At 38.6% G+C, this 26,627-nt stretch overlaps 1 protein-coding gene and 2 long non-coding RNA genes across 3 annotated transcripts; 1 reads left to right on the top strand and 2 right to left on the bottom strand.

Annotated features, from left to right (window-relative positions):
- Positions 1-4,985: 4,985 nt before the first annotated feature.
- On the bottom strand, positions 4,986-7,439 carry LOC116933307. The gene is made up of 3 exons (XR_004400032.2): positions 7,308-7,439; positions 6,017-6,080; positions 4,986-5,941 (listed from the first exon to the last, which is right to left on the bottom strand). It is a non-coding gene; the product is annotated as an uncharacterized LOC116933307 (long non-coding RNA).
- A 13-nt stretch (positions 7,440-7,452) lies between these two features.
- Positions 7,453-9,236, top strand: LOC116933305. The gene is made up of 5 exons (XR_004400030.2): positions 7,453-7,926; positions 7,992-8,277; positions 8,354-8,539; positions 8,600-8,683; positions 8,753-9,236. It is a non-coding gene; the product is annotated as an uncharacterized LOC116933305 (long non-coding RNA).
- Positions 9,237-19,166: 9,930 nt separating this feature from the next.
- LOC123477436 lies at positions 19,167-25,289 on the bottom strand. The gene has a single exon (XM_045180770.1). It carries the CDS (start codon positions 25,287-25,289, stop codon positions 19,167-19,169), a length of 6,123 nt encoding a protein of 2,040 aa, XP_045036705.1.
- Positions 25,290-26,627: the final 1,338 nt, after the last annotated feature.

Genomic DNA, 26,627 nt, shown 5'->3' with positions numbered 1-26,627 from the left:
AAATGGCATTTTAAGTATGCTTTAATTTAAGTATCTTTATTCAAGTTTTGCGAAACATACTTTACCCATTTTTAATACTTACATTTAAAAGCTGTATCAAAATTAAGTATCGTTTCCCCAAATTTAAGTACTTTTTACACCATATAAGTTCTTTAGTTAAGTACCTTGCACAGTAAAGCAGGTTGACTAAATCAAAGTCGTTAAAATTGCAAGTATCTTGTAACTCTGACGAATTTTGATGATCAAACACTACTCATGAACTGTCAAATGAAAATCCCAACAACTTTTTTTGAACACATCAAATTCCATCACAGGAATACCGGGAAGTTTATAATGTTGCACTGTTAAAAAAGGTAATGATTTTCGGTAGATAATTGAACATTATTCTTTCTATCTTTTTCTATTTCAACTAAGAAAACGATATTTAATTTAATCAAATTAATATTAGTATAAATTTATTCAAATTATAACTATAAACTTCAAAAATTTTATCAATCGGTAGTGTTTGATTACAGAATTTCAGCACGTAAAATCAAATGATACCATTTCTTAAAAATTTTTCCAAAAATTTTTCTATCACCCAACAGACTTTTATAGTATTTGAAGCTATGTTTGCAACTTATATTCCATCGAGTGTAGCTCAGTGGTAAAGCATCGGATTACGATTCAAAAGGTCTGATGTTTGAATTCCGTTATATACGGTATTTTTTTTTCATTTCTGAACCCCATTTATGGATATACCTTAATTACCACAACAAATTTTGATATGATAGAAGTCATTTGCTGAATTTTTGACTAAAGATTATATAATTGCCCTATAGAAAAAAAAGTGTGCGAATGAATTTTAAGTAGGCTAGACCCTTTATTGAGCCTACTTAACTACTTACAACATTCTTACATGAAACAGGTTTTTAGGAGGAAATCTCGTGTAAGTATGGGCGGAATTTAAGTATCCAAAGCCATGTAAGAGATCCTTGCACATCTTAAGTAGGAAACAATAAGTAGGGAGCCGCTGCTGTGTGTATCTACTCTTAGTTTCTTACTTTTGTTCTTTTGTGTATTCTTCAATTGAGAAACAGTTTCTACCATATTCTGTAATAAAACAAATTGAATGGTTGTTATGAAATTTACGAAGCTTAAAAAACACATTAAATACATACTGGTCTAGAAGTCTTCTTCATCCATTGCATTGGCTTTTCCGTGACAGATAACTCTCTCTTATGTGCATTGATCAATTCAACTGCAAATAACACAGCACCAACGTTGCTACAGCATTCACAAAGGCTATAAGACAAAATATACAGTCAATAACGAATGAACATATAAACTAAAAAATAGGTACACACTAACCCTCCTATACAGTCGCAATGTCCTGTTATTACACTGCCTGCTTGGTTCAAAGCAACCCACGGTCTAAGTGGTGGTAGACTAAAAGCCATGGAATGATGTACTTTTGCAGTACAAATTACATTTAAGTTGCTCAATTTTAAACATTTCAAATCAAAAAATAATCCTTCTCCAGTGATTATTTTATAAGATTGACAACTTTTGTAATTCTTCATTTCGCTATCAGTGTAGAGACTCTTTCCATAGACTAGATATTTCCATAGGTCACCTCTTTCAACTGGTGGAATGACATTATCTATATCCGGTCCAGAAGACCAGAATGTGTTGGATATTGTGTATGGACAATCACAAACAATGTCATCCAACTTAGAAAGATAGCGTTCTTTTGCCTCGGTTGGCAAACTATCAAAATAGTTGGAGAGGTCGAATAATTAGATTACAGCATTTTCCACAAATTCCTCCTCGAACATGACAATCTAAATAATTTGGAAAAATCAATTACCAAGTGTTTCAGTGGGAAAATGTTAAAAATTACAAGTAAACTATACATTTGTGGGTCCTATATATATAAACAATGCCCATATGCATTGCACAAAACATTTAATTAATATGACTTCCACTACTTCAATAGTGGAAAACTTACATTCTACGGATTACCTGAATTATGTAGTATTTTTCACTATTTTTCTTTGGTCGAAATTGTAATCCAGTTAAGACAAAAATCACTTTGAAAAAATACTTCCATAAGAGCCTGTGTACTAAAAGGGTGGAGTTTTCTTAAGATGGCTGCCGACAGCGTTGTCGGACTACAAGAATCCTGCTATCCGCAAGGTGCAGGAGGTCTATTGCTACAGTACCCACCCAAATTATTGTGCACTTTGTCGTTTTTCGTCCCTTTTTACATGGCCTTTTATGGCACTACCACCCCCCCCCCCTTTTTTTAACTTTACGGATCAGGCGTAAAAGATACGAAAATAAAAAAAAAATCAGCATACTCATCGATAAGTTTGCTATTATTTGATGTGTGGTGCATCTATGAGCATGTTATATCCTGAATAAAATATGTGCGTTCAGCTATACAAAATTTCCCCCTTTTCCCAGTTTCGCACCGCCATTACTTTTGTTAGTGTACCTTATGGGCGACTCATCGTTGATTGCAACCCATTTACCCACTCGGAACTCACTCAATCTTTCAAAACTACAATTCCCTGATTGAAATACACTAGTTAACACTTTTTTTTGCCACCATACGTTCTTAACATTGCTGTAAGTCACTTTTTTCAGTTGGACTATTTTCTAAAATAATTTCGTATGGGGCATTAGCTCTACCATCGATTACTTCTACAAATACAAACCGTTTCTGTAGCTTATTCAGAGACGCCATTCTCGTTGCTGTATAGTCTAGTGCACAATGAGATGTCAAAAAGTCAAAGCCTCCATTCTGTTGGCCTTGTTCCCATTTTACATAAAACCAGATGGCAGAGTGTGAACCATGCTGGTTTGCGTACCTTTACAGATAGAGATAATTGTTGGCAACCAAGCTCCATCATGTTTTATAAGGATTCAATGTTCCTTCTGCGAATTAAAAAAAAATTATGTTGTTTTAAATATCTTTATATTCGTTACAAAATAGGGAAGACTCTTTTTGTACTTGGCTCACTTTTTTGTTAGATGCAGTGTTTCCACTTTTAGGGTTTTTACCCCGTTTCAGGATTTTTAGACTATTTTTTTTACAACTTTAGGGTTAAAAAACATTTTGGGGTTTTCCAACATTTAAGGGTTTTTTATAGGGTTTTTTTACAATACTCGTTAAAAAATTATTACAAATTTAAAAAATGCCTTTACAAACAGAGATGCATGCAAAGTTGCAGACGACAAGAAAAACAATTCAGTCGAACTCGAAACGTCGAAAGTCGAAACTCGAAAGCCCTAGCGTAATAGAACACTGCAGCATAGAACAGGCCAATTTGCCCATCCCAGATCAAACACAGGGTTTGTAATGTGTAATTGCTGCCGTAATTGTGAATTCCAAAATAAGTTATTCAGAAATGTGTGCTTTTGAACGTAAAATTTCCTTGTTAATCAAAATGCAATATAGAAATTAGATTTTTCTATGGTTGTCGGTTTATTTTTTTATGAGCAAAAATATCTGTTCTACTTCTACAGCGTTTTTAATTACTTTTTCTGGCTTTTTTCGGGGTTTTTTCGGGGTTTTTTTATGAAAACTGTCAGGGTTTTTTTAGGTTTTTTTACAACAAAAAAAACCTATTTTAGGTTTTCTGGCAACGTCACAGGGTTTTTGATGGTGAAAAAGTGGAAGCACTGGTTAGATGCGTCTCAAGCCTATACTTTTCATTAAAATGAGACAAAATTATATTTATAATATTAATTAACATCTTATCTATGAAGTTGCTTGAGACAAGAAATACAATAAGTAACGCGATCATGATGAAAAAAAATGTTTTATTGGGACACCTTAAATGGGCGACTTACCCCGTCTCCGGGGCAGGTTGCCCATACCAACGGGGCAAGTTGCTCCAAGTAATTTCACATTAGCACACGAAACACACATGTAATCGTCGACATTTTCTTCACATGTTTCGCCATTGATAGCAGAATCCAGTGCACTGTATCTATCCAACACTGCTGGCAGAATAGTCAGCGCCACACTCAATGCAGATTTCGACTTTATTTTTAATACTAAATGCCTTAGACATTTTTTGGTTTTCTTCTTTTCCCAACTTAATGACCCTTCCAATAAGGTCGGGAGATGCTGAAGCATGGTTTGTTTTTCGAATATAAGTCCTAATTCTTCATTTCTTATGTTAAAGAAGAAACAAAACGAAAAATTCAGTTTCATCACACTGAAACAGCTTGAGCCAACTATCCCCTTCAAAAAAGAGCCAACTTACCCCGATATGGGGTTGGTCCACTATTTATTATTAATAAAATGTTTGCGAACAGTCAATAAAAATTTTAATGTAAGCCAATTAAAGCTGAATGAATGATGAATTCATCCATTTAAAGTTTATGAGTTCAAATCACTTACCTACGCCAAGAAAAAGAAAAGCACGGAGGAAAAAAATGTTGGTCGGCAGTTGTCGAAAACGTTTTTCGTATGCTGTTCGTTTTTTTTGCAGAGTAGAAAAACTGAAACAACGTCAGACCATCTAACGGTCGATTTTGAAACTATTGGCTATGGAAAATAGCAAGTGGTAATTAACGGATTTTTAAATTAGAAATGAGCATCCTACCCCGTGAGCCAACTAGCCCCGGTCTCCCCTATACTGCTCCAATATGCAGTCACTTAAAAAAAAAGAAAAACTCAGGCAACTACACTCGATTCTTACAGTTGCAAAATAGCAAGATGTAATACCGTGACAAATTCCGGTCGAAAAATGTTGAGTCATCTAAACGTGTATCACAGACAAGATGAAAACTTCACAAGTCCTTGTTTATTTAGCAATGACTGTTTTCACTTGACCAACTTCAAATCGTTCGGTGGATTGTATCGTCATTTACAAACATTCCACCCCAGTTTTTTTAATGTGCCTGTGATTGAACAATCCAAAGTCCCTGAAACGTTGACAGCAACAGATATTTGTAACAACTCAGCTATTGAAATTGGTAAGTTAGTGTAAGTTAAGTTAACCGTTTATTAAGCAGAAGTTTTAATTTTTTAGACAGTGAACGGGCTTCTACACATGTTGAATTAGCAAAACCAGATGTTGATTTACATACCTTGGTGCAGATTTTGTTCTAAACATGCTAACGGAACAAAAATTAACTCAAGTTAATGTGCAATATGTCATGAAAGTAGCAACTTCCTTGATCAATGAAACCGTGAAGCAGAAAGTAAAACAAGCCATTGGATTTTCATCGCCATGTACTTTTATGAATAATATACCTACGTCGTTTCTTGTAAAATGTGTTATCCCTCTTGAGGCTAGAAATTTTGGGGATTTTTGTCCAAAACATTTGCTTTAAAATTCAAAAAAGGTGAATAGTAGTTAAAACCCCGAAATTTTCGAAAAAAGTCAAAATTTCGTACAACTTCACATTTTTCGGGGTTGACAACCCCAAATAAGTGGTACCCTTTTTAACGGTGAAAGGGTGGAATGGAGTATCCAAACGCAGAAACTGCCATAGCAACAGTAACTAAAACTCCTCTTTCGATAGAGACAACAGCTCCAACTTTTTTCTGACCTTTTCTTCCAACTATTTTTTTACATGGAGGTACTGTCGTTACCCCAGTTTCATCCATATTCCAGATGGAATCATACGAGATGTTCTTACGCTGAATAGTATCTTCGAGGTTGTTGAAAAACAGCTGTGCATTGTGCCTGTTGAAGGAAGAAGTTCTGGCTAAAGAATTTGCTTCGGGTCTTCTTATGGACAACGTTGAGTATCTCTTTAGATAGCATTTAAACCAATCAAGTCCAGCCATCTCATTTGCCTTCCATTCAGTTGGAGAATTTATCTCAATCATTGATATCTCGACATGTTGATAAGCAAGTTCGCGAACATCTTGTGGAGGAAGTCCAAAGTAAATATCGGCAGACTGATGTAAGTATGGTTAAAGCTCGGACTCTTGCTGTATGGTGAATACCCAAACAGCAAAAGATATTAATATCTAAGATAAGGTTGTGTTGAATTAAAAGTTACTCACCTGCTTATATTTTGAGTAGCTAAAAGATGGATTTTCATTTTTCAGATAACGATACAGAGAGTTCCTTGAAATATTGAGAGAAAATTAACAAACAGTTTTTCTTTCCTTAAATATCAAATCCTTGGCTCTCTTAAAAGACGACGTCAAAAACATGATTGGTCTTTCTTTGGGAATTTCTTACCATTCTTTACAAAAAAAAAAATCAAAATTAGTCTAGTAATGTATAGATGTCTAGTAATGACAAATTGTTAACTGAGTTTCCAACTTGCCCCGCCAAAAAAATATCAGCTTGCCCAAGAGGAGCCTATGACAGTTTTATTTTTTTTAAATAATTTGTGAAATATAACTTATCGAAACATTACTTAGGATTAAAGCTCGATGAAAAGGCAATCAGAAAAGAATAGTTCATAAGCACTTTATTAGTTAACTGATGACGTAGAAAAGATATTGCGGCTCTTAACTAGCTACATTTTAATATTAAATTAAGGGTATTTAATTCTAGAAAACAGCTAAATTTTAATGTTTAACGGTATTGTTTACAATTTTCATTGTCTTAGGCCCTGGGTATACCATGGTAGATGTTTCTAAGTTACACTTATCAGATTATGGGTTAAGTCTCAGTCAGTCAAACTTAATCCCGACAGTTTCTTACAATAAGACAACTTATCAGACTGACTGAGACTTAACCCAGACGTATTGCTGACGTTCCGTCAGCAATACATAAAAATATTATTGATACCTTACCCACCCCCTTACCAAACAATGGCATTTCCTCGCTATCAGTTGACATTGCCCTTTCTTGGAAAAAAAATTATTGACCGTAACCCACACGGCACAAAGGTATCTTTTTTTTGTGAAACACATGAAAAGTTGTAAGAAAAGGTGTGTACTTTATATGACTTGCTTAAATACTAAAGTAAGTCTATTGTGTTAAAAAATATTCGGGCAAATCGTATAAAAAATTTTTTAAAACGTACGTGTTTCCCCTGTAATTTTTTGGATGATATTCATCTTTAAGTATTAAAAATGATAGCTTTGTTGGGTAAAAGTCTATTTTACCCGACTAGATTTACTTAACTATACTTATTAAATTAACTTAACTAAACTTAACTCTTACTTTTTAAATATAGTAATTTCAGTACTCGAATTAAACTTAACTAAACTAAACAGTTACATTTTAAGTGTAAAGTATTCTAAATCTAAATTAAGTAAAGTAAAGACAAAATTATAGTGAAATTAAAATTAATAAACACCAATAGCATTAAAACATTACAATTAAAACAATATTTACCTTACAAGATTACATTATCCAAATAGAGAAATTACAAATAATTTTTATTTGCTGTATAATTTCACAGCACAGAAATAACACCATCAAAGCTTTGAGGAACAAACTAAAATGGTCTTGAAAAACAGTCTGCTAATCGAAATACCACACTGTTGTATGGTCAAACTAATAATAAATATTTATTAAATTATTATTTATTTTCTTTACAATATCAATAAAAAAATAAAATAAGTATAACAAATAATATATAATTACAATCACTACATTTAAACATTAATTACAACAATTAATAAAACAAGACATCGTAGCCAATATATTAAAAATTTAAAAGTATAGTGAACTGACAGTATAGTAAATACAAATCTCAATAACCTCAAAATTACTATAAAATGAGTCAACTCGAAAAACAAAAATTTATGTTAGAGTTTAAAAAAAATTTGGTAAATAAGGTAATAGACCTACAGAATACAGTAACTAAGTAGGCCTACTTTAAAGAAAAAGAACTGTACAAGGTATTCTACATAAAAAGTTAACGTAAACCAATTTTTGACAATATTTTACACACTTTCAGGAAGAAAGAATGAAATAAAAAACATTATTTGAAGAATCCGAAATAAAAATGGTATATAAGTTTACTACACAAAATAACTAAAGAAAATAAACATAATCATTAAAATTGAACAATAGAAAGAAGTCGAAGAACTAAAAAAGGAAAACGAAGAACTTAAAATACAACTTGAACAAAGGGAATCAGGTATACATTATTTAAAAATAATATATTCTAATAATACATTACTTAAGTTTATATTTAATTTATTACACCGTAATAAAAACAATGGAGTCAAACCTATTACAAATAAATATAGAAACAAACAACAACGTTGACACTTAAGAAGTCAATCCAAATTTAAATACAGACATTGAGATGAATGATACATCATCTGAGGCAACAGTTGAAAATTATGATCTACAGGTAAACAGAAAATAAAAAAAAACAAAAAACATACCATTTAGATAAATATTACAGTATATCATTTATTACCTTACAGAACAATTTCCTACGAAACAACCATTTCAAATTCCTGATAAAGTCAAGACTACTTTACAAAAAAAAATAGATGAAATAACTAACTCTAATAAAACTAACATAGAGACATTACAAAGTTCCAAATTTACAATGTACAAATTTATACGTGAACTCATGTCATCCATCTTCACTAAAGAATATTTGAAAAGTAAGTATGTATAACAATTTAATATATATGTACAATTAATTAATAATAACAATTCAATAGCACATAAGAAATCATCAAAAGGAGGAAAGACAGAAACAGTACAACGAGAAGTAATGGAACCAAAACATTTAGAAGAAATCGTTGGTAAGGAACACACAATACATGATATTAAAAATTAATTAAATAATAAAACCTATTCAAAAAAATTTACAGAATACACTATTGCAGCTTGGAAACATTTAAATGGAGCGACAAATGAACTCTTACGCAAACTAACCCTTAAATGTATTGGCCAAATATTGAACAACAAGGGTAGACTTCTACAAAAAATTTAAATTCAAATAAAAAAAAATACGCAACAATAAATTAATGTGGAAAAAGTACTGTATTTCTTTAATAACAAATTTATAAATATAATATAATAAAATAACATACAACTTATAATATAAAATATAAAAGACAAGAACATATGTAGACAGGCTCAGTAAATTAAGTAACAACATAGAATATAATTATTTACAACAAACACATATAACAGAACAGTTCAACTATAAGGATGTCAAAAAATTTACACTGGTCAAAAAAATTAAAGCAACAACTAAGTGAGGTAACAATGGAAAAAGAAAAATTAAAATCTGAACTTACAATAGCAAATGAAAAACTACGATTCGTACACGAAAAAACAAACGAACTAGAGAAGGTAACATAAATTAATGTAAAAAAATAACACTTCCAAAACTTTCCCTATTCTTTCAACAGAAAATATCAACAGCATTAAATCGAACAATGTCAGAAACAGCTAAATCTGACATTAGAGAATCTTTAAACAAACTATCAATTCTAACAAACGTATCGATATAACATTTCAAATTTTATTTCAATAAATAATTTAATAAGATTTATTTAGGAATTAATTGAAAAAATTATAATCCCATCTACATACAACGATATAACATCAGAAACAGAAACACCAAAATATTATTCAACACCAACATACAAAGTAAACAATTCCATCTATACGTAAAGCAACAAATAAACTTCAACTACTTCAATAGGAAAACGAATCTACATTTTTCGCCAAAACACCCAAACTTTAAATTTCTACTTTTGAATTAATGAACTCACCAATTACAAATCTAAATATTCTAACAATAGATATCAATCATTCAACACAACAAAGTTCATTACATTACTTTACTTTCAATTATTTTTTGAGCGTTTCACTTCTAACGTATCTAAAGTTGTTTCACCAGAATATAATTTGGCAGCATGATTAAAAAATAATTTAAAACCATCCTTTCCCTTCCATTTTCTTCTTAACATAAAACTAGCTAAATACCCCGAAAAAATTTTTTTACTTCTATTTGTAGATGGCAAACTTTTTTTAGCTAAATTCCATAATCCTATTTAAAAAAAAAAAGGATAAGTAAAGTAACTATGCAAACAATGTACAGTATCCTAAACAAAAAGGTGAACACCGATTTATTTTGAAAAAGCCATCTGTGGGTAGAAAATATTAATAGTTTACCTTTTTAAGGGAAGGTAGGGCGGTTTTGGCGCAAAATCATCATAAAGGGGGTTGGGTCATGTCAGTCCAGACACTTTTTTTTTGCCCTAGGTATTCAATGTCTGGAAAAAAGTGTAGACTGTGTCATCGGTAGACTCCCCTACCCCCCGGCTAAGAAGAACTATTTTTGCAATACAAAATAGAGTCTTTCCATTACTCGTTATTGTCATTATCGGGTCGGGTAATCGGGTAGCATATAGAAACAAAAAATTATTTTTATCAGTATGCTAGCTATTTGTTACTAAATTGTTAGTGGCTTATTGGATACGTTTCCGTCGGCGACGCGAACGCGACATGAAATCTATGAGATTATACTTTTTCAAATTTTGATTCATCTATTTCAACGGTTAGCCCAATACCCCCAATCTTTTCTGAATTATTAATTACTATATCTTCGGCTACTTCTCGACAAAAATTGTACCAATCTATAGGAGTAGCATGAGCTTAAAAAAAGTAAAGTTAAGTAGAGTACCACGTTAAGTACAGTATTAAGTAAAATATAACATATTAAATATTTTTTTTTACATTACCAACCTAAATCTAAATCATCCTGTACAAATTTCTGTGGCATCTCATTCCACCAATAATACGTAAGAGTCCAGATTTCATACATAGTAAGATGTGATTTGTGAAACCAAGAATTTCGTCTTATGGTAAATTTCTTTCAGCACACTTTTTTTTAAATATAACTACCATCAACCGAAATTCTATTACTACATATAAATTGACATCTATCTATAGCTGTTGAGCAAGGAACCTGTTTATATAAAAACTCTTATAAATTAAACATGTTTAATTACAATTATTATTGATAATTACAAATGTGAGTAGTCCAGAACAACGATCACAATAAGAAGTAACACTATTATCAATAAATCCAATTTCTACTAAAAACTTATATAAATCGATAGGACTTTACACAGAGCATATCATTGTGATTGTGAATGACGTCCATACTAAATTATCAAATGGAATTAAAGATTTTACTGTAGATTTCTTTTTTTTTACATTTAAAATAAACATTTTCTAAAGCTTCACTGTAACTCTTTATTATTTCACTTGACGAGCTAAGAAACATTGAACCTTTATTTGACATGACTATATCGTAACTGTTTACAATAATAAATACGCCCATAACAACACTTAATTCAAAAAATTACACTTAACTTAAACAATTAAGTATCATAACACTAAATCCATTTTTACTATAAGTGGAATAACTAATCTTTACTTTACTAAAAACCAACAAAAAAATTCACTTGCTTAACTAAGTAAATATTTTACTTTACTATTTCTATAAAGTAAAATAAATTAATCAAGATATTCAGTTAAAAAAAGCAATAAATACCAAGTACTAAATCACCCTCATATAAACTAATAACCTCGATCGCCGCAATCAAGCGTTATACCAAAGCGGCATGCAAAACTGATAATTTTAGTAATAAATACAGTAGCAATAGCAGATTTATTTAAAACAAATATAAATTATTTACCAAATATATAATAAGTGCCAACAATGTAACATTAGTACTGCTGGCAGACGTAGAATCAACAAAGCTCAGATCAGTAGTATATATTACAGGCTTACAATTAAGTAAAAGTAAATTAAACAGTAGCGGAGAGTGGGGCTAGTTGGCAGGAGGGCTAGTTGGCAGGAGGGCAAGTTTGCAATTCCTAATTTAGAAGAATTGTGTGAAAGTGGTTTTATTGAAATAATTCATAGTCAAAGATGTTTATCGTGCGCACATTTGTGCAAAGTTTTATAAATTTATCCCAAATAGTTTAGAAAAGAGAAAATAACGAAATTTTTTGCGTCAAATCCACAATAGTTGCGTGCTTGGTATTCATCAATTTTATCTTTTCTTGGTATGCATATAATTTTAAAAAAATATTAGTTTTTTAGAAAATTGTGTCCTCTATTGAACTGTAACAATGAATTTGTTTTAATCAATTATAAAGGAGTAATAAATTTTTTTATTTGAATAAACCCCGGGTTGGGGCAAGTTGATACATTGCAACATGGGGCATGTCGGCATAGGCATTATACATGCATATGTATAGTACATGACCTGTCAAAATGTCATGGAATTGTAAGTCGAATTTTTGCTAGATATGACTTATGGTGAACAGTGGTATGCATTAGAGGCCAAAATTTGTCACATTTTAGGTGTTTTACTTTATACGATGTTCACCTGTGAAATGTTTGCCTGAATTATATATATTATTTTTAATTTTTTGCATTTAAGGCTATTAATCTTTATGTAAGTTATCACAACTTATTTCTGAGTTTCCCACTCTAAAATAAATATACGATTTTTGTTTATTGTAATGTTATTCTAGTTTGTTTACAACATCGACATTTCACTGAAATCCGTATTTGAAATACATGGGGCCAACTTACCCCACTACCACTGCCAACTTACCCCGTTAGTGGGGCATGTAGGCAAATTTTTTTTAGCTTTTTGAACGTTGATTTTGATATGAATTCTTCAACGTAGATCAAAATAAAAAATAGCACGAGAAAGCTGGTTATCTAAGCTTTCTTTTACAATTTTTTTGGTGTCAAAATATGAAAAATTAAAGAAACCAGAGAAGAAATTAAAAAATTGTACCAACTAGCCCCACCCTCTCCTAAAGTAAATCTAGTCGGGTAAAATAGACTTTAACCCTTTGTTGTACAAATCTTACCTAATGTTATCTGGATGTTACCTTATTTATAAATATATAAGTATATAACTAAGGTTACCTACTTTAGATGACATAAAGTTATCTAAAAGGTAGAATTATATATATTTTATATATAAATATTATATATTATTTATATATATTTTTTATATAAAATATAAATATATGGAAAACTTAACTAAAAAGAGTTATACATGCATATGATTAATGTTGCATATTTTGTATTATAACAATACCGGAGATAAGCAGTTTATCCCGGAAGTTACAGCAATAATAAAGACATATAAAAGGAACCTTTTTTTTCAACCATTTTTTTCTGCTTAGCGGCCAAGCGAGTACCTGGCTCTGTGACAAATTCTACGCTGAGTTTGTTGAGGTCACTTAAAGATACGTTGGCGTAAATTCCTCCTTCTTCTTTATTTGCATCTGTAAAATTTGTAGAAATATCAGTGTTCTGCCGAATAAGGAAAAATTTATTTGAATATGAATACGAATAAAATGAAAATTGAATCGAATAAAGAATAAGAATAAAGAATAAAAATAAAAAATGAAGAATAAAGAATAAAGAATATAAATAAAATTTATTTTTATTCGTATTTCGAATAAATTTTCGAATAAATTTTCGAATAAAATAAATTCTAATGATTTTCTTAATTTAAGGATGATGTTTCGATTTTTAAATCATAAAATTTAAAACAATTAATAGTAAATAATTAAGCAAATGATTTCTTTATTTTGGTGACACAGCCAGTCTAATCAAATCAAACAAAAAAAAACTTCAAAATCATCGGAATCCAGATTCATGGAACAGTAGAAAATGGAAACGGAAAAAATATTTCCAAACAAAAGAGCAACGGCTAGCGGAAACAAAGATTTTTAAACTTAGAGGAACTTTATTTTTTATTCGATTTTTCCATTTAAATTTTGGATAATCGAATAAAAAATAAAAATAAAATACAGGTAAAAAATATTCGAGAATAAAGAATAAGAATAAATCGAATAAAAATTTATTCGAAATAAAGAATAAGATTTTATTCGTATTCTTATTCAGAATACGTTTTTTATTCGAAAGAGCTTTATTCGGCAGAACACTGAGAAATATTACTTGAGATTTGTAACGGCAAACAATACATAAAATATTGATGGAATATTGATTCATAATTTGATACTAACTATAAATAATCGATCGGAGCCGATAGGTTTGCAATCCTTTAATGTTCTTCGGTTCTCTCTAAGAACAGACGTGAAGGAAAGGTAGACAATTTGTATACTTTTATCTTGAAATTTTTGAAAACTTAGGAGCTCCGAGACATTGTGTCTAAAAAAATGTGGACAAAGTGTCTCATGATGTAGTGGGTTAATTCCCATATGGCATTCCCCATGTTAGCTATGCAACTGATACGCCCCTCAATTTTGAAGATAAAAACCAAAATATTTTTCCTCTATTTTGCATTCAAGGCCGTAGAAGCTAGTTATTTTATGAATATATTTTCGAAAGTGATATTTCATAACATTTAATTTTTTTTAAATTGAATAGCTTTAACCTATATTTATCACACTAGCCGTCGTTTCTTGTATGTTTACAGGATTTGAACTATTAACCTTCCAATCCATAGGCATTGACAACGATTACTTTTCTTAATTACTAAACTTATACCTGCTGAGTAATACTTGTTGATTGAAACACTGACGCAGGTGAAAAATACTGGTTCTAATTTTATTGGAATTCTGACACACAAAAATACTGACGTCTGCTCTACCTTAATAAAATTTGTGAAGAAAGGGCTTTCGCCGATATCAGCCACCAAGAAGGCGCTGATTACAGCGCCCCTGGTGGCCTTACATGTAATACAGATCAAATATAGTTGGTTTACGAACGAGTAGTTATTTGCCCGTCATGTAGCAGTTCGCTTTCCGCAACATCCTCCCCACCGGAATCACCAGTCTTCCTTGACGATTCCTTTTCTTCTTGCGGAGTGGATTATTCTTAGGATTCTTCTTAGGTGCGGATGCACTTCCTTCCGTTTCGACGGCCTCGGCGTATCTTGGTCCGGATTCAGTGACATCGACGGGTGTGTCGAAGTCGTGTTGAATTTCCAATGGATAGATTGTCTTGAGACCTCGGGTTGTTTCCTTTCCTGAACGAAGACGTAACGTTACTGCTCGTATCTTGCCGTCATAGCCGGGAATCAATTCTGTTATAATAGCCGTAGGCCATGAAACGCGCTTGATATTTGGTTGCTTTAGTAGGACGATTTCGCCTTCTTGTCGCGGTATTCTAGTATCCTTACCCTTGCAACAATGGAATCTTTTTAGATCTCACAAGTAAGATTCTTGCCATAGCCTCCACCAAGTTAGAGCGTGTTCGCTTAGTTGCTGATCTAGTTCATTAGCTCGTTGCGGCTTATTTTGGTCAACTTAGGAGATTCCGTTGTGGCACCTGGTTTGTCTTCCAGTACATAGTTCCACCAAGGTGGTAAGCTTGCAGAGAATTTCCATTCAATGCCCTTGCTTGATAAAAATGCTCAAGTAGGGTCTTCTGTCACGAGTTTAGCGGTGCATGTAAACGTTGATGCGTTGTTGCTGTAGATTGTCTTAAAATCTTCTCTTCTTGACATCCTTCTTCTTATAGCTAGCATAAATGTTTTCGTAGTATAATCTGTCACGAGCTCAAGATGTACAGCTCTTGTGACTGCATAAGTAAATAAACACGCGTGCACTTTTTTCTCACAAACACAAGTTTTCTCGACATCGTTCCCTTCCTTGTCTTTCTGAATAAGAATGACCTCTTCAAAAACGTATATTGGCCCGAAATAGTTGATTCCAATGATTTCAAATGGTGTTGGTTTCTTGGTACGATCCAAGGGCATGAAAGCGATTTCTTCGTTGAAGGGGCCCGATTGTGCTCGTTGACACTTTCCACAATGCTTGATGACACACTTGATGCGTTGTCGAGCACGAATAACCCAAAACCGATTTCGGAGGTAGGTCAATGTTGATTGAACACCGGTGTGTTTCCGTTTGGCATGATGATAGTGAATCAGCAAGTCAATTATTCTCTCGTTTGCAGGGAGAAGTATTGGCGGTTGAATAAGCAGGTCCTTTAAGGCTGGCCCACTCTACCTGTCACTCGTATCAGTTGTTCCTTTTCGTCCCAAATTAGTCGTAGTGTTTCGGGATCACGTAGCAGTTTTCCGTTCGGTTTTCCCTCTTTAAAAGCTTCGCAAATTTCTTGCAATGCTTTCTGTGGAATAGTTCTTAGGATGAAGTTCTCAGCGGTGGGGATTTTGCAAACAGAGAGGCAATGAATTTCTACTCCTCCGATCGTTTTACTGCCTTACTGGGCGGTACATTCTTCATAATTCTAAACATCCAGGTTATTGTTCCCAATAACCGCAGATAACTGCTTATTCTCAAAACCAGTGAGTCCAACCAATCTTGAATAACTGCTAGAATTTGCATTCTTTGCTTTGATTTTGTCTCGACTTCCATTGATAGTATATCATCCGAGGTCCGGTTGTCTTGCTGAGGCCATTCAGTCGATTCTTGTTGGCCAGGAGGGACCTGCCCACCAGGAAAAAGCCTCTGTCAATGGAGCAACTTCGAGATAAGAAATCCGATTGATTTTTGTGGGTCTAAATTAAGACAAGAGTACGATCCGGATAAATCGTCTGTCAAACTGTTTTGTTGTAGATATCTACGCAGCTGCGGTTCGTTTGTTACTAATTTTCTCAAGTCCATTTTTGCGTCTGCAAAAAGCTTGAGCACTGTACCAATTACGGTGTTTGCCGCTTCTAATGTAGACATATTTGACAAGTAGTCGTCTACACATAGATGGCGTAACATTTGGCGACTGCTTCCCGTTCGCCTTCGTAAAACTTGAGGTGTTTCTTTGGGACGGTTTAGAGCACTGCCGGGCTAAATGTTAGCCTAAATGGTAGTCTATTGTATTTGTAAGTCTGAAGCGTTCCTGGGACGTTTTCGTCTTCTAAAAGGAACCTTAACGCTTCCGCGTCCTCGTTTATCAATTTTACAATTTAAAATGCTTGTCTGATATCAGCTGTCCAGGCAATTGAGTTTAGTCTAAACTACAAGATAACATCATGAATGTCAGGATTCAGATTGGGTCCTGCTTCGAGACAGTCGTTGGCGCTGAATTATGTTTTAGGCTTCGCAGAACCATTGAAAACAGGCCTCACTTTGCTAGTGATTTTTTTCTTTCGGACAACCGGACGATGGGGTAGAATTGTGTAGATACCCTTGAAATTGGTGTCTGCTTTAGAGATGAACCCAAGTTCTTTCAGTTTGTTGAACTCGGCTTCGTATGAAGTCTTCATCTCCGTATCCTTCTCCATTCTTCTCATCAGCGCAGTACCTGACCCTCTGACATGTTGTCATTCTTGCTCAGGTTTTGTTTGCTCTCCTTCCATGGGAGCGGTGCGACATAATGTCAATCTTCGTCTTGCTTGATGGAGTTTGCATAAGATTTCCAACGAACCGAAAGTGGCACATTTTCTAGTGGATCTAGACTTTCTAATTTCCACCATTTCGCGAAATCAATTTCATCGTTCCTGTTCGAATTCAAGTCTTGCGTTGGGTATTGTGGTGTTCCTTCTCTTGCTTTTAGGAGGAAGCCGATCGCCGTATTGGTCGAAATTGCAACTGTCTAATCCTGCCCAAGTAATAACCAACCCAATTCGCTATCGATGGCTGTAATTCCAGTCTTCAAAACGATTTGTTTGGAGCCCAGTACCTTCCAGACTTGATTGGCTCCAATCAGAATGTCTTTTTTGCAAGGTGATGCTGTTCCTCTCAAAATCCTTTCATCAGTCAACTTGTAACCTTGGTTCCATAGTTCAATGAAGAATTCTGTCTTTGTTGATCCAGCAACTTTTCCGATTTCGGGTTGCTCAATCGCTTCTAAATCAATTGATTCAGCATTCGGAATCATCCATCGAAGTCTTAACTTTCTTACACTTCGTACTTTTTCTGGGTGTAGATGTCCCACTGCCTGAAGTTTCAATTTGATCTTTCCCGACTCCTGCAGTCCTAGAGTTTGAACGAGTTCGCTTCTAATAAGTGTTGCATTCGATCCTTGATCAATGTATGCTATAGCTTTGTGCCAACCGTTTGATCCTTCCCCTATAACAGTTGCCGTTTGGACATACACGCCAACGAATAGGCGTGCTTCTATTGAGAGTGGAGCGTCATCTATTGCCTTTAACATTGAGGACGCCACAACCGTGGCTGTCACTGTTTGTGATCGAACTATTTGATTACACATGGTTGTGTTATAATCCATGCCAGATTTGGCGCTATTGCTTGTCATCCATTAGGCTCTCACTAGGTGATTATTTCCTAGACACTTCCAACACCTTTTTTCTTTCCGAATTTGCTCTAGTTTATTCTCTATAGCAACTTCGTATTTGTATGTGAGGGGTTTGAACAAACAAAGTCTTCTTGTAGGAAAGATTTTTTTCTTTGCGATCTCGCGGATGTATGGTTGCATTTCCTGTCACTACCAATTCCACTGCTGTGGTTGTGGATGCAAATGTAACTCGTTGTGTCTCCTGCTTTGTCTCTCTTCTTTTCTTCTCGATCTTTACAGTCGAGAATGCATATTCCCAGTCTTCTGCCACACTGTCGATGAAGGTAAAGAGATTTTTTAACATTTTACGGGATCTTCTCCTTCCCCCATGCCATCTTGAAACTAATTAAAGAGGCAATTTACACGTAATTATCTATAAAATTGCTTCATTCTGTGCAGAAGCGCTTTCCAAGTTGCCAAGATTGAAAGTGACCGCTTGGTCGCTTGGTCGCGCAACTTCCTCACCGCCTTGTAGGGTTCTACTCGATCTACCCTAGACAATTCCGTAATTGCAATGTAGTGGTCAGCTTTTGCCTGTTTTATTTCCTATTTAAAATTTCTATTGCCTTGTAATAATTTTCTTCTGTTAAGTCCAAATACAAAATCGCACCAGCAGCGTTTTCGCTCATATGCATTTTCAACCTGTTGAATTTTTCGATGGGTCATTGTTGTAAACTAACCGTAAAATAACGATCGTTCGAAAGGCGATGCGAAATAACGATCAAAAACCGAACGGGCAGGGCGCAAAACCTTGTATTAAACTTTAAGACGCGGGCGAAGATAAAAAATGAGGGGACAAAAAATGGCGACTAGACGCTACCGTTGCAAAAACGTGACTGCCTCGTTAAAACACGTCATTCGATCACTTACGACAAAACAAAAGAATAAAGATGCGCGAATTAGAGAAACAATAGATGAAAAAAGGGGGGGTAATTAAACGCGCGCGCGAAGCCCGGCCGAGTTGCCATGGCAACTCGGTAACACAGCCGGCCCTGCTGCGGTAAACATTAAGCAGCACTCAAGGCTTCCAAGCGACATAATCGCACAACTGGGCGGGTGTAGGTCTTGCCGGACTTCGTAACGATTTCGGCCGCGCGCACTACACCATCAGAGCCAGGTAAAACTTTCGCAACACGACAAATTGGCCAGTGTCCGCGCGGCGACTTTGGATCCACCATAAGCACCATGTCGTTCACCTCCAAGTTGTTTTGCGATCGGGTCCATTTGTTGCGGGTCGTGAGGGTCGGCAGGTATTCCCTTAACCATCGGCTCCACACCTGATCCACGATCTGCTGTGCGTGAAACCATCTTCGGCGAAGACATTTGATTTCCGGGTCGATGACGTCAGCGGGCAAGTGGGGATTGGGGCGCCCCAACAAAAAATGATTCGGGGTTAACGGCTCGAATTCTTGCGGGTCCGCACCTAGATCCGTCAACGGTCGATTGTTGAGCAAGCCCTCAACTTCGATGACGACCGTTGCAAAGGTTTCCTCCTTCACCGTCTGCTGACCGAGGATAGCGCGCAGGGCCTCCTTGCACGAGCGAACCAGACGCTCCCAGACACCTCCGAAGTGCGGGGCAGCAGGCGGGGAGAAGTGCCAACGAATTTCTTTCCGAGCAAGTTGGTCAGCGATTTTCACGTCGTTAAGGCGGGTAACCGCCTCACGCAGCTCACGCTCTCCTGCAGTCAGATTGGTACCGTTGTCGCTAAAAACATCGGTCGGGGCACCCCGACGACTGACGAAACGGGTAAAAGCCATTAAAAAGGAATCCACATCCATCGACGGGGTAATTTCGAGGTGGATAGCACGGGTGGAGAGGCAGGTAAAAAGTGCGATCCAACGATTTTCTGTTCGCCGGCCAATTGAAATAGGGAAAGGACCGAGGTAGTCCACTCCAATACGGGTAAATGGTGGGCTGAACGGTTGGACCCGCTCCGCTGGAAGTGGGGCCATCATCGGCTGAAACGGCTTGGCTCTCATGCGGGAACAATACAGGCAAGTCGTGATGACCGACTTTGTTGCTTCGCGTCCTTTCAAAACCCAGTAGCGAGCACGAACTTCCGCAAGGGTGCGATCAGCTCGTCCATGAGCCACGGAAATATGCGCCCAGCGTATGAACAATCGGGTAAGCGGATGCTTGGGTTCCAGAACGGCAGGATGACGGGCTTCAGCGCTGATGGGGGCATTTTCAAGGCGGCCACCAACACGAATGATTCCGGCGTCATCTAGATAAACGGACAGTTTCAGCAACCGAGACTCCGGGCGAACGGACTTCGCCTTCCGCAAACTGCTTAAATCGTCAGGGAAGGAGTCGCGCTGCGAAACACGAATTAAAAGGCGACGGGCTGACTTCAGCTCGTCCGCACTCTGCTGCCGGCCCGTTTTCAACTGCTCACTTTGTCCGGTCGCTGCTTCTTCATGATTGCCATCCAGAATAGACCTTTCTCTGGCACGTCTCCGATGAACGAGGATCTGGATGTTGCGAACGAATCTTTCAATCCAAGCGGCGATGCGAATTAGGCGATGTAGATTATCGGCTCGTGCCACAACGTCATCTACTGGCCCGCTAGGATTGGCGATTAGGAAACAGCCAATGGACTCGTCTTCGTGGTCGATCAATTCAGTAGCTGGAATCTGGGCCGGCCATTGCTCGGGTGGCAAAACTAGAAACTCAGGTCCACGGTACCAGCGATGATTTGGATCGAGCTCGGACGGACAGAGACCACGACTGCATTCGTCTGCTGGGTTAAGTGCACCAGGAACATGTCTCCATTGCGAAGGGGTCGTTGAATCCAGGATCTCAGCTATTCTGTTTGCGACGAACACGTTGTAACGACGATGGCTGGCGTGGATCCACCGAACAACAGTCATCGCATCAACCCAGAAAAACACATTCGATATGGGCAGAGTCAGCTCCTCCAACAGATAGTTTGCTAACCTGACTGCTAGCAAAGCACCTTGAAGCTCCATCTTTGGAATCGAAAGCTGATGGATGGGAGCAACTCTCACTTTGGCCATTACGAAAGAGACTTCGACCTCGCCAGAGGTTTCAGCTCGAAGATAAATTACAACACCGAAACCGTCTTTCGATGCGTCCGAAAAAGCGTGCAACTGAAAAGAACGATACGCCGACTGGGGACTAGTCAAGAAACTTCTCGGGATGTTCAGCAGTTCGAGCATCGGCAGATGTTCCACAAAGCGCCCCCAACGATTCAGAATATCGGCGGGCAGAATCTCATCCCAGCCACCTTTGAGTCGCCAGATGTCCTGAAGGATGATTTTCGCCACCAAAACGACGGGTGCTAGGAGACCAAGAGGATCATAGATGCTCGAAATTGCCGAAAGAATCGAGCGTTTTGAAAAGGCCTCTTCTGTCTTCTTAAAACGGAAAACGAACTCGTCTCGCTCACAACTCCACAGATACCCCAACGTGCGCTCGGTGGGCAAATCGTCGAAATCTAGGTCGAGCTCGGGAACCAGACGAGAGGAAGACGGAAGTTGGTCCAACAACGAACGCGAAGAGCTCAGAAACTGGACGAGGTCGAAACCACCGAGCTTGAGTAGTTCAACCAGCTTCTGACTGATGGAAACGCCTTCATCCACTTCGTCGAACGACGACAACAGGTTGTCCACATAAAAGCTGGAACGAATACGCCTCGCGACTTCCTTCAGGTGTTCGGGCGCATCCTTTTCGAGGCGCTGAAGGGCAAAGCTGCAAACCGTTGGCGATGAGACAGCACCGAAAATGTGCACCGTCATCTGGAATTCCTGGATAGGATCTTCGGTTCCAGGCTCGCGCCACAAAAAACGAAACATCGTGCAATCTGACTCACGAACCAGCACTTGATAAAACATTTTCGCAATGTCCGCAGTAACGCCAATTCTCCTTTCACGGAAGCGAAGCAGCACGGCCAATAACTGCGTGGTGAGATCCGGACCTTTCAGCAGGATGTCGTTGATCGCGGTTCCTTTAAACCGGGCAGCAGCGTCGTAAACGAGACGGATCTTGCTGGGCTTCGTTGGATGTCGAACCGGATGATAAGGTAGGAACCACACCTTGGAACCGGGAGCTGTAGAAGTGACTTTCACTGCGTGGCCGCTGCAAAACACCTCCTTCATCTGCGCCGTAACTGCTTGGCGAAGGTCGTTGTGTAAAAGAAGTCTCCTCTCCAGTGCGAAGAACTTGCGACGTGCGAACTCTTTGTTGTCCGGCAACTTCGGGCAATGCGGGCGAACGGGCAAACCTACTTCGTAACGCGTTCCAGTGTGCCGAATGGTCGATTCGAGTTGGTCCATTGCGGCACGGTCTGACGACGACATAAATGTACTGGGGGCCTCACGAACTGGGAGAGATTGGGTTTTCCAAAACCTTTCGACGCACTCTTCCAGCTGCTCGATCGTTCCCAGCTTAACGAAGTTTATGCTTGGATCTTCCACTGCCGATAATGGGTAGGTCCTTCCAACAACGCACCAGCCAAATGGGGTGAGCACAGCATTAGGGCCCCGAACTCCAGATGGAGGGCGACGAACCTCGATGTTTAGATGGGCGTCTTGAACGTCCATCCCGATCAAAATCTGGACTTCACCAGCGTCTCGAGCAGGAAAGTTGAGGTCACGAAGATAATCGAACGAAGCGAGAACATCTTTTATCTTGCGTTGCCCAACATTTAGACGAGGCACAACAAAGGCGTCGGAAACCTTGTAGCTTTGGTCTCCCTCTAGCGACGAAACGGAGAAGCCCACAAGACGAGTCTCGACGACCGGATCTTTCCCATGGAAGGTTCCAAAACGAATTTTGCGTGGCCGGCCCGTAAGACCAAGCGCATTAGCCGCGTCTTCACGCAAAAGGGTAGCTTGGCTCCCGGTGTCGAGTAGGGCGAAAACGTCAAGAGTCCGGCAACCCGCACGAAGTCGGACGGGAACCACGGCCAAGAGAACATCGGATGTCAGGCGGGGAGCAATGGCGAGTGTTTGAGGTCCTTGAAAACATTCTTGGCCTCCGGCGGATGACGGGAACTGACGAGGTGTGCTTTTCTCAGGAAAAACTCTCTCCGCACCATGCAACAGCGAATGATGACGTGCACGGCATCCGGTGGATTCACAAGCGGGTTTTGAACGACAATCCGCACTGCGGTGCTTTCCTCCAAGACAGTTGAAACATACGCCTTTCTCCTTCGCCACCAGCGCTCGTTCACTCGGTGACTTCCTCTGTAATTCGGGGCAAGAAACAAGTCGATGAGCGCCGCCGCAGCCTGGACACTCGACATCTACGTCTTTCGCTACTTGGGTGGCTAAGATGGTAGGGGGTGGCCGAACGGGTGGCGGTTTCAGAATTGCAGGTCTGCTTGAAGGGTGCTTTTCAACGGCTGGCTTGGGAAACGTAACACGCTTTTCACGAACATCAACCTTAGGCGCCAACTCGAATGCCGAACGAGCCATCCGCTCCTCTTCCACGACCTCTTCCATGAACCGGTCCAAGTCGCTAAGGTCGACACCTTTCGGTAAGCGCTTACGTGCGTAACGGGCCCAGCGATGGCGAAAGACAGGTGGCAGCTTCTGTACTGCTTGATCAAGATTAGCAGCACTCTTAAGATCGTGCTCCAATCCCCCTTGTTCCAACACCACAACAGCTCCGTGCAGCTGATCAGAAAAACTTTCAAGCGCCTGGCGATCACCCGGCTTGACGAAGGGAAGACTAAGGAGATCGTGTATTTGACAGCGAGCGATCTGCTCGCTCGAACCGTAGTGCTTCTTAAGATAGGCAAGAACTGCAGTGTACCCACGAGGAGCCTTTAACAATGGCGAGATGCGGCGAAAAACGCTAGGGCCAACCCACTCGGTAAGAATGGCCAAACGCTGGGCATCGTTCGGAATGACGTCGTGGACGAGGGCTCGAAATCTTGAGGCAAAGAGAAGCCAATCTCGAGGGTCGCCATCAAACGGTGTCCTACACGTGAACGGGGCCGAACCTCCAAACATCCAAGGCATGGGCGCTGCAGCGGGTAAGGCCGTCGGTTTCTGTTCCAGATCGTCGATCCAGCTATCTGCGCTCTTGTCGGATGGCCCGGTGGGAAGCAGCACTTTGTCACGAGGCTTACTCTTCGGCAACGGAATATGGATATCGTCATCTGGTTCACTGAAAGAACTCAAGGAGGTCGGCGAAGGCGAACGAATAGACCTCTTTGACAACTTCTCGTTCATACGAAGACGTGCGATTTCTTCCTCGATTTTCCGTTCCTTTCGTTTGGCCCCGATACGAATCTTCTCCTCACGTAACTTACGGGCTAGCTCGTTCAGAAGGTCATTTTCATTCTTTTCTTCTTCTCGCCGCTTGCGTGCCAGTTCAAGGTCGAGTTCGGCAGCAAGGCGTTCTCTAGTCAGAGCCGAAAGGGTAGAGCTCCGCGAACGATGAGAAGACGAAATGCTGGCGGCAACCGAAGACCTGGAGCTGGCCAAAGAAGACGGGCGGCTACCCTCGGCCTGATGATGACTGTCACTAACGGGATCGACAACCACTTCGGTGCGAGAGACATCTTCCTCACGGGAATGGTGGGATGTACTGGTAGGCACACCCCGCGAGGCAGATTCGGGTTGACGGGTCGACTCAACCACACCGGGGCGAGATGTGCTGACGGGCACATCCAGCGGGGCGAACTCGGGTTGACGGGTTGACTCGACAGAACCGGGGCGAACTTGAGCTCTCGTGCGGGTCGTTGCTCTAGGCGCTGGTTGTTCGGTATCATGGCCGGGGCGACGGGCTGTGGCAAATTCTTCATGAGCCGTATTATAATCATGACGCAAATTCTCCAACCAAGTGTCGTCGGTGACACCCAATTTTGCACAATAACGATGATGGTAATACATACATTGCTCATAATGATCGTTGGCCTTCGTGATGAGATCGTTTGAGTAGATGGAAGGACCTGTCTCGTGAATCACCATCTTGACTTTATTCACGTTGCGGGTGAAATTTCTTCGATGATGGGAACGTTTGCTGATCAAGGTTGCAGGATCGAGACGACTTGTCGAATCCGAGGCGAACGAACGAGTCGGCGAAAGGCCTCGAATAACAGCATCAGGAGCGGCAACGATCAAATCAGCATCACGAAGCTCATCTTGAGTAGCCATGATGAATTCAAGAGAGTGGACACGATGCTCGGAATGAAAAAGGGAAGGCTTGGAGAGCCACTTAAACACTGGCACGTAAAGAAAGCTTTTGCTCAAAATCCGGGAACTCTGACCGTTACCCCTCCTGGGCTGGCGGTTGATTCAGCGTTGGGATGTAAAGAGACAAAAGCACAAAAGAAATATCCAGTGAAGAAAATGAACGACGAAAACCCAATGAAGAGAACGAATGACGAAAATAAAGGGCGAAAAACGAATGGCGAGAATGAATGTCGAAAAACGAATGTTGCGTTAAAGTTACCAGGGTCGAATCTTCCCGGGTTTCGGCACCAAAAATGTTGTAAACTAACCGTAAAATAACGATCGTTCGAAAGGCGATGCGAAATAACGATCAAAAACCGAACGGGCAGGGCGCAAAACCTTGTATTAAACTTTAAGACGCGGGCGAAGATAAAAAATGAGGGGACAAAAAATGGCGACTAGACGCTACCGTTGCAAAAACGTGACTGCCTCGTTAAAACACGTCATTCGATCACTTACGACAAAACAAAAGAATAAAGATGCGCGAATTAGAGAAACAATAGATGAAAAAAGGGGGGGTAATTAAACGCGCGCGCGAAGCCCGGCCGAGTTGCCATGGCAACTCGGTAACAGTCATAGGGAAAGATTTTTGTGAATAAGGGTTTGAAAAATCGCCCACCAATCCCTCCATTTGTGTGAATCCCCTTCGAATTTAGCTATTTCAATTCTTGGAAGTAGATGAGAAATGCTCATGATGTTTTGCTGTTGTTGCAATGCGATCGTGTTGACTGCTTGCACGCCTGTTGCTTGCGTAACACCCGTTGCTGCTTGTTCAGAATCCCTTGCTGGCGTCGGAGTAATCTCTTCTTCATTATCCGAATTTTCGGAGAGATCCTCTTCCGAATGCGCAGTTTTTTTTTCTTTTTCTCCAATCAATTACTATTGTGTGGAGACGGTTTACAAATTCTTTGTGTTTTTCGATATATTATGCTTGAGTCTCGGCGGGAGGTTGCGGTATGACAACTTCATACTGTTTTACTAGTCTTTTCATTCTATCCTGCGCGAGTTCGTAGACTATTTCTGCATTTTCCATCAAATTGTCACTGCAAATTTTCTGATAACTTTTCGAATTCTTGTGTTATTCCCTTTTTAATGTCTCTATTGTTAATAAGGCTAAATACTGTGCCTGTTGCTTTTTAGTTGAGGTCGAAATTTTGTGGAACTACACAGCGGCGACAAAATACTTAATTTTTGATACTTAAAAAAGGCCAGCCTACTAGATCTATTTTTCGTACTTAATTTCTATAAGATACTTAATTT

This window comes from Daphnia magna, unplaced genomic scaffold, assembly GCF_020631705.1.
Source record: "Daphnia magna isolate NIES unplaced genomic scaffold, ASM2063170v1.1 Dm_contigs021, whole genome shotgun sequence".
In the NCBI taxonomy this organism is placed as follows: domain Eukaryota; kingdom Metazoa; phylum Arthropoda; class Branchiopoda; order Diplostraca; family Daphniidae; genus Daphnia; species Daphnia magna.
This window is presented reverse-complemented; position numbering and strand designations above follow the sequence as displayed.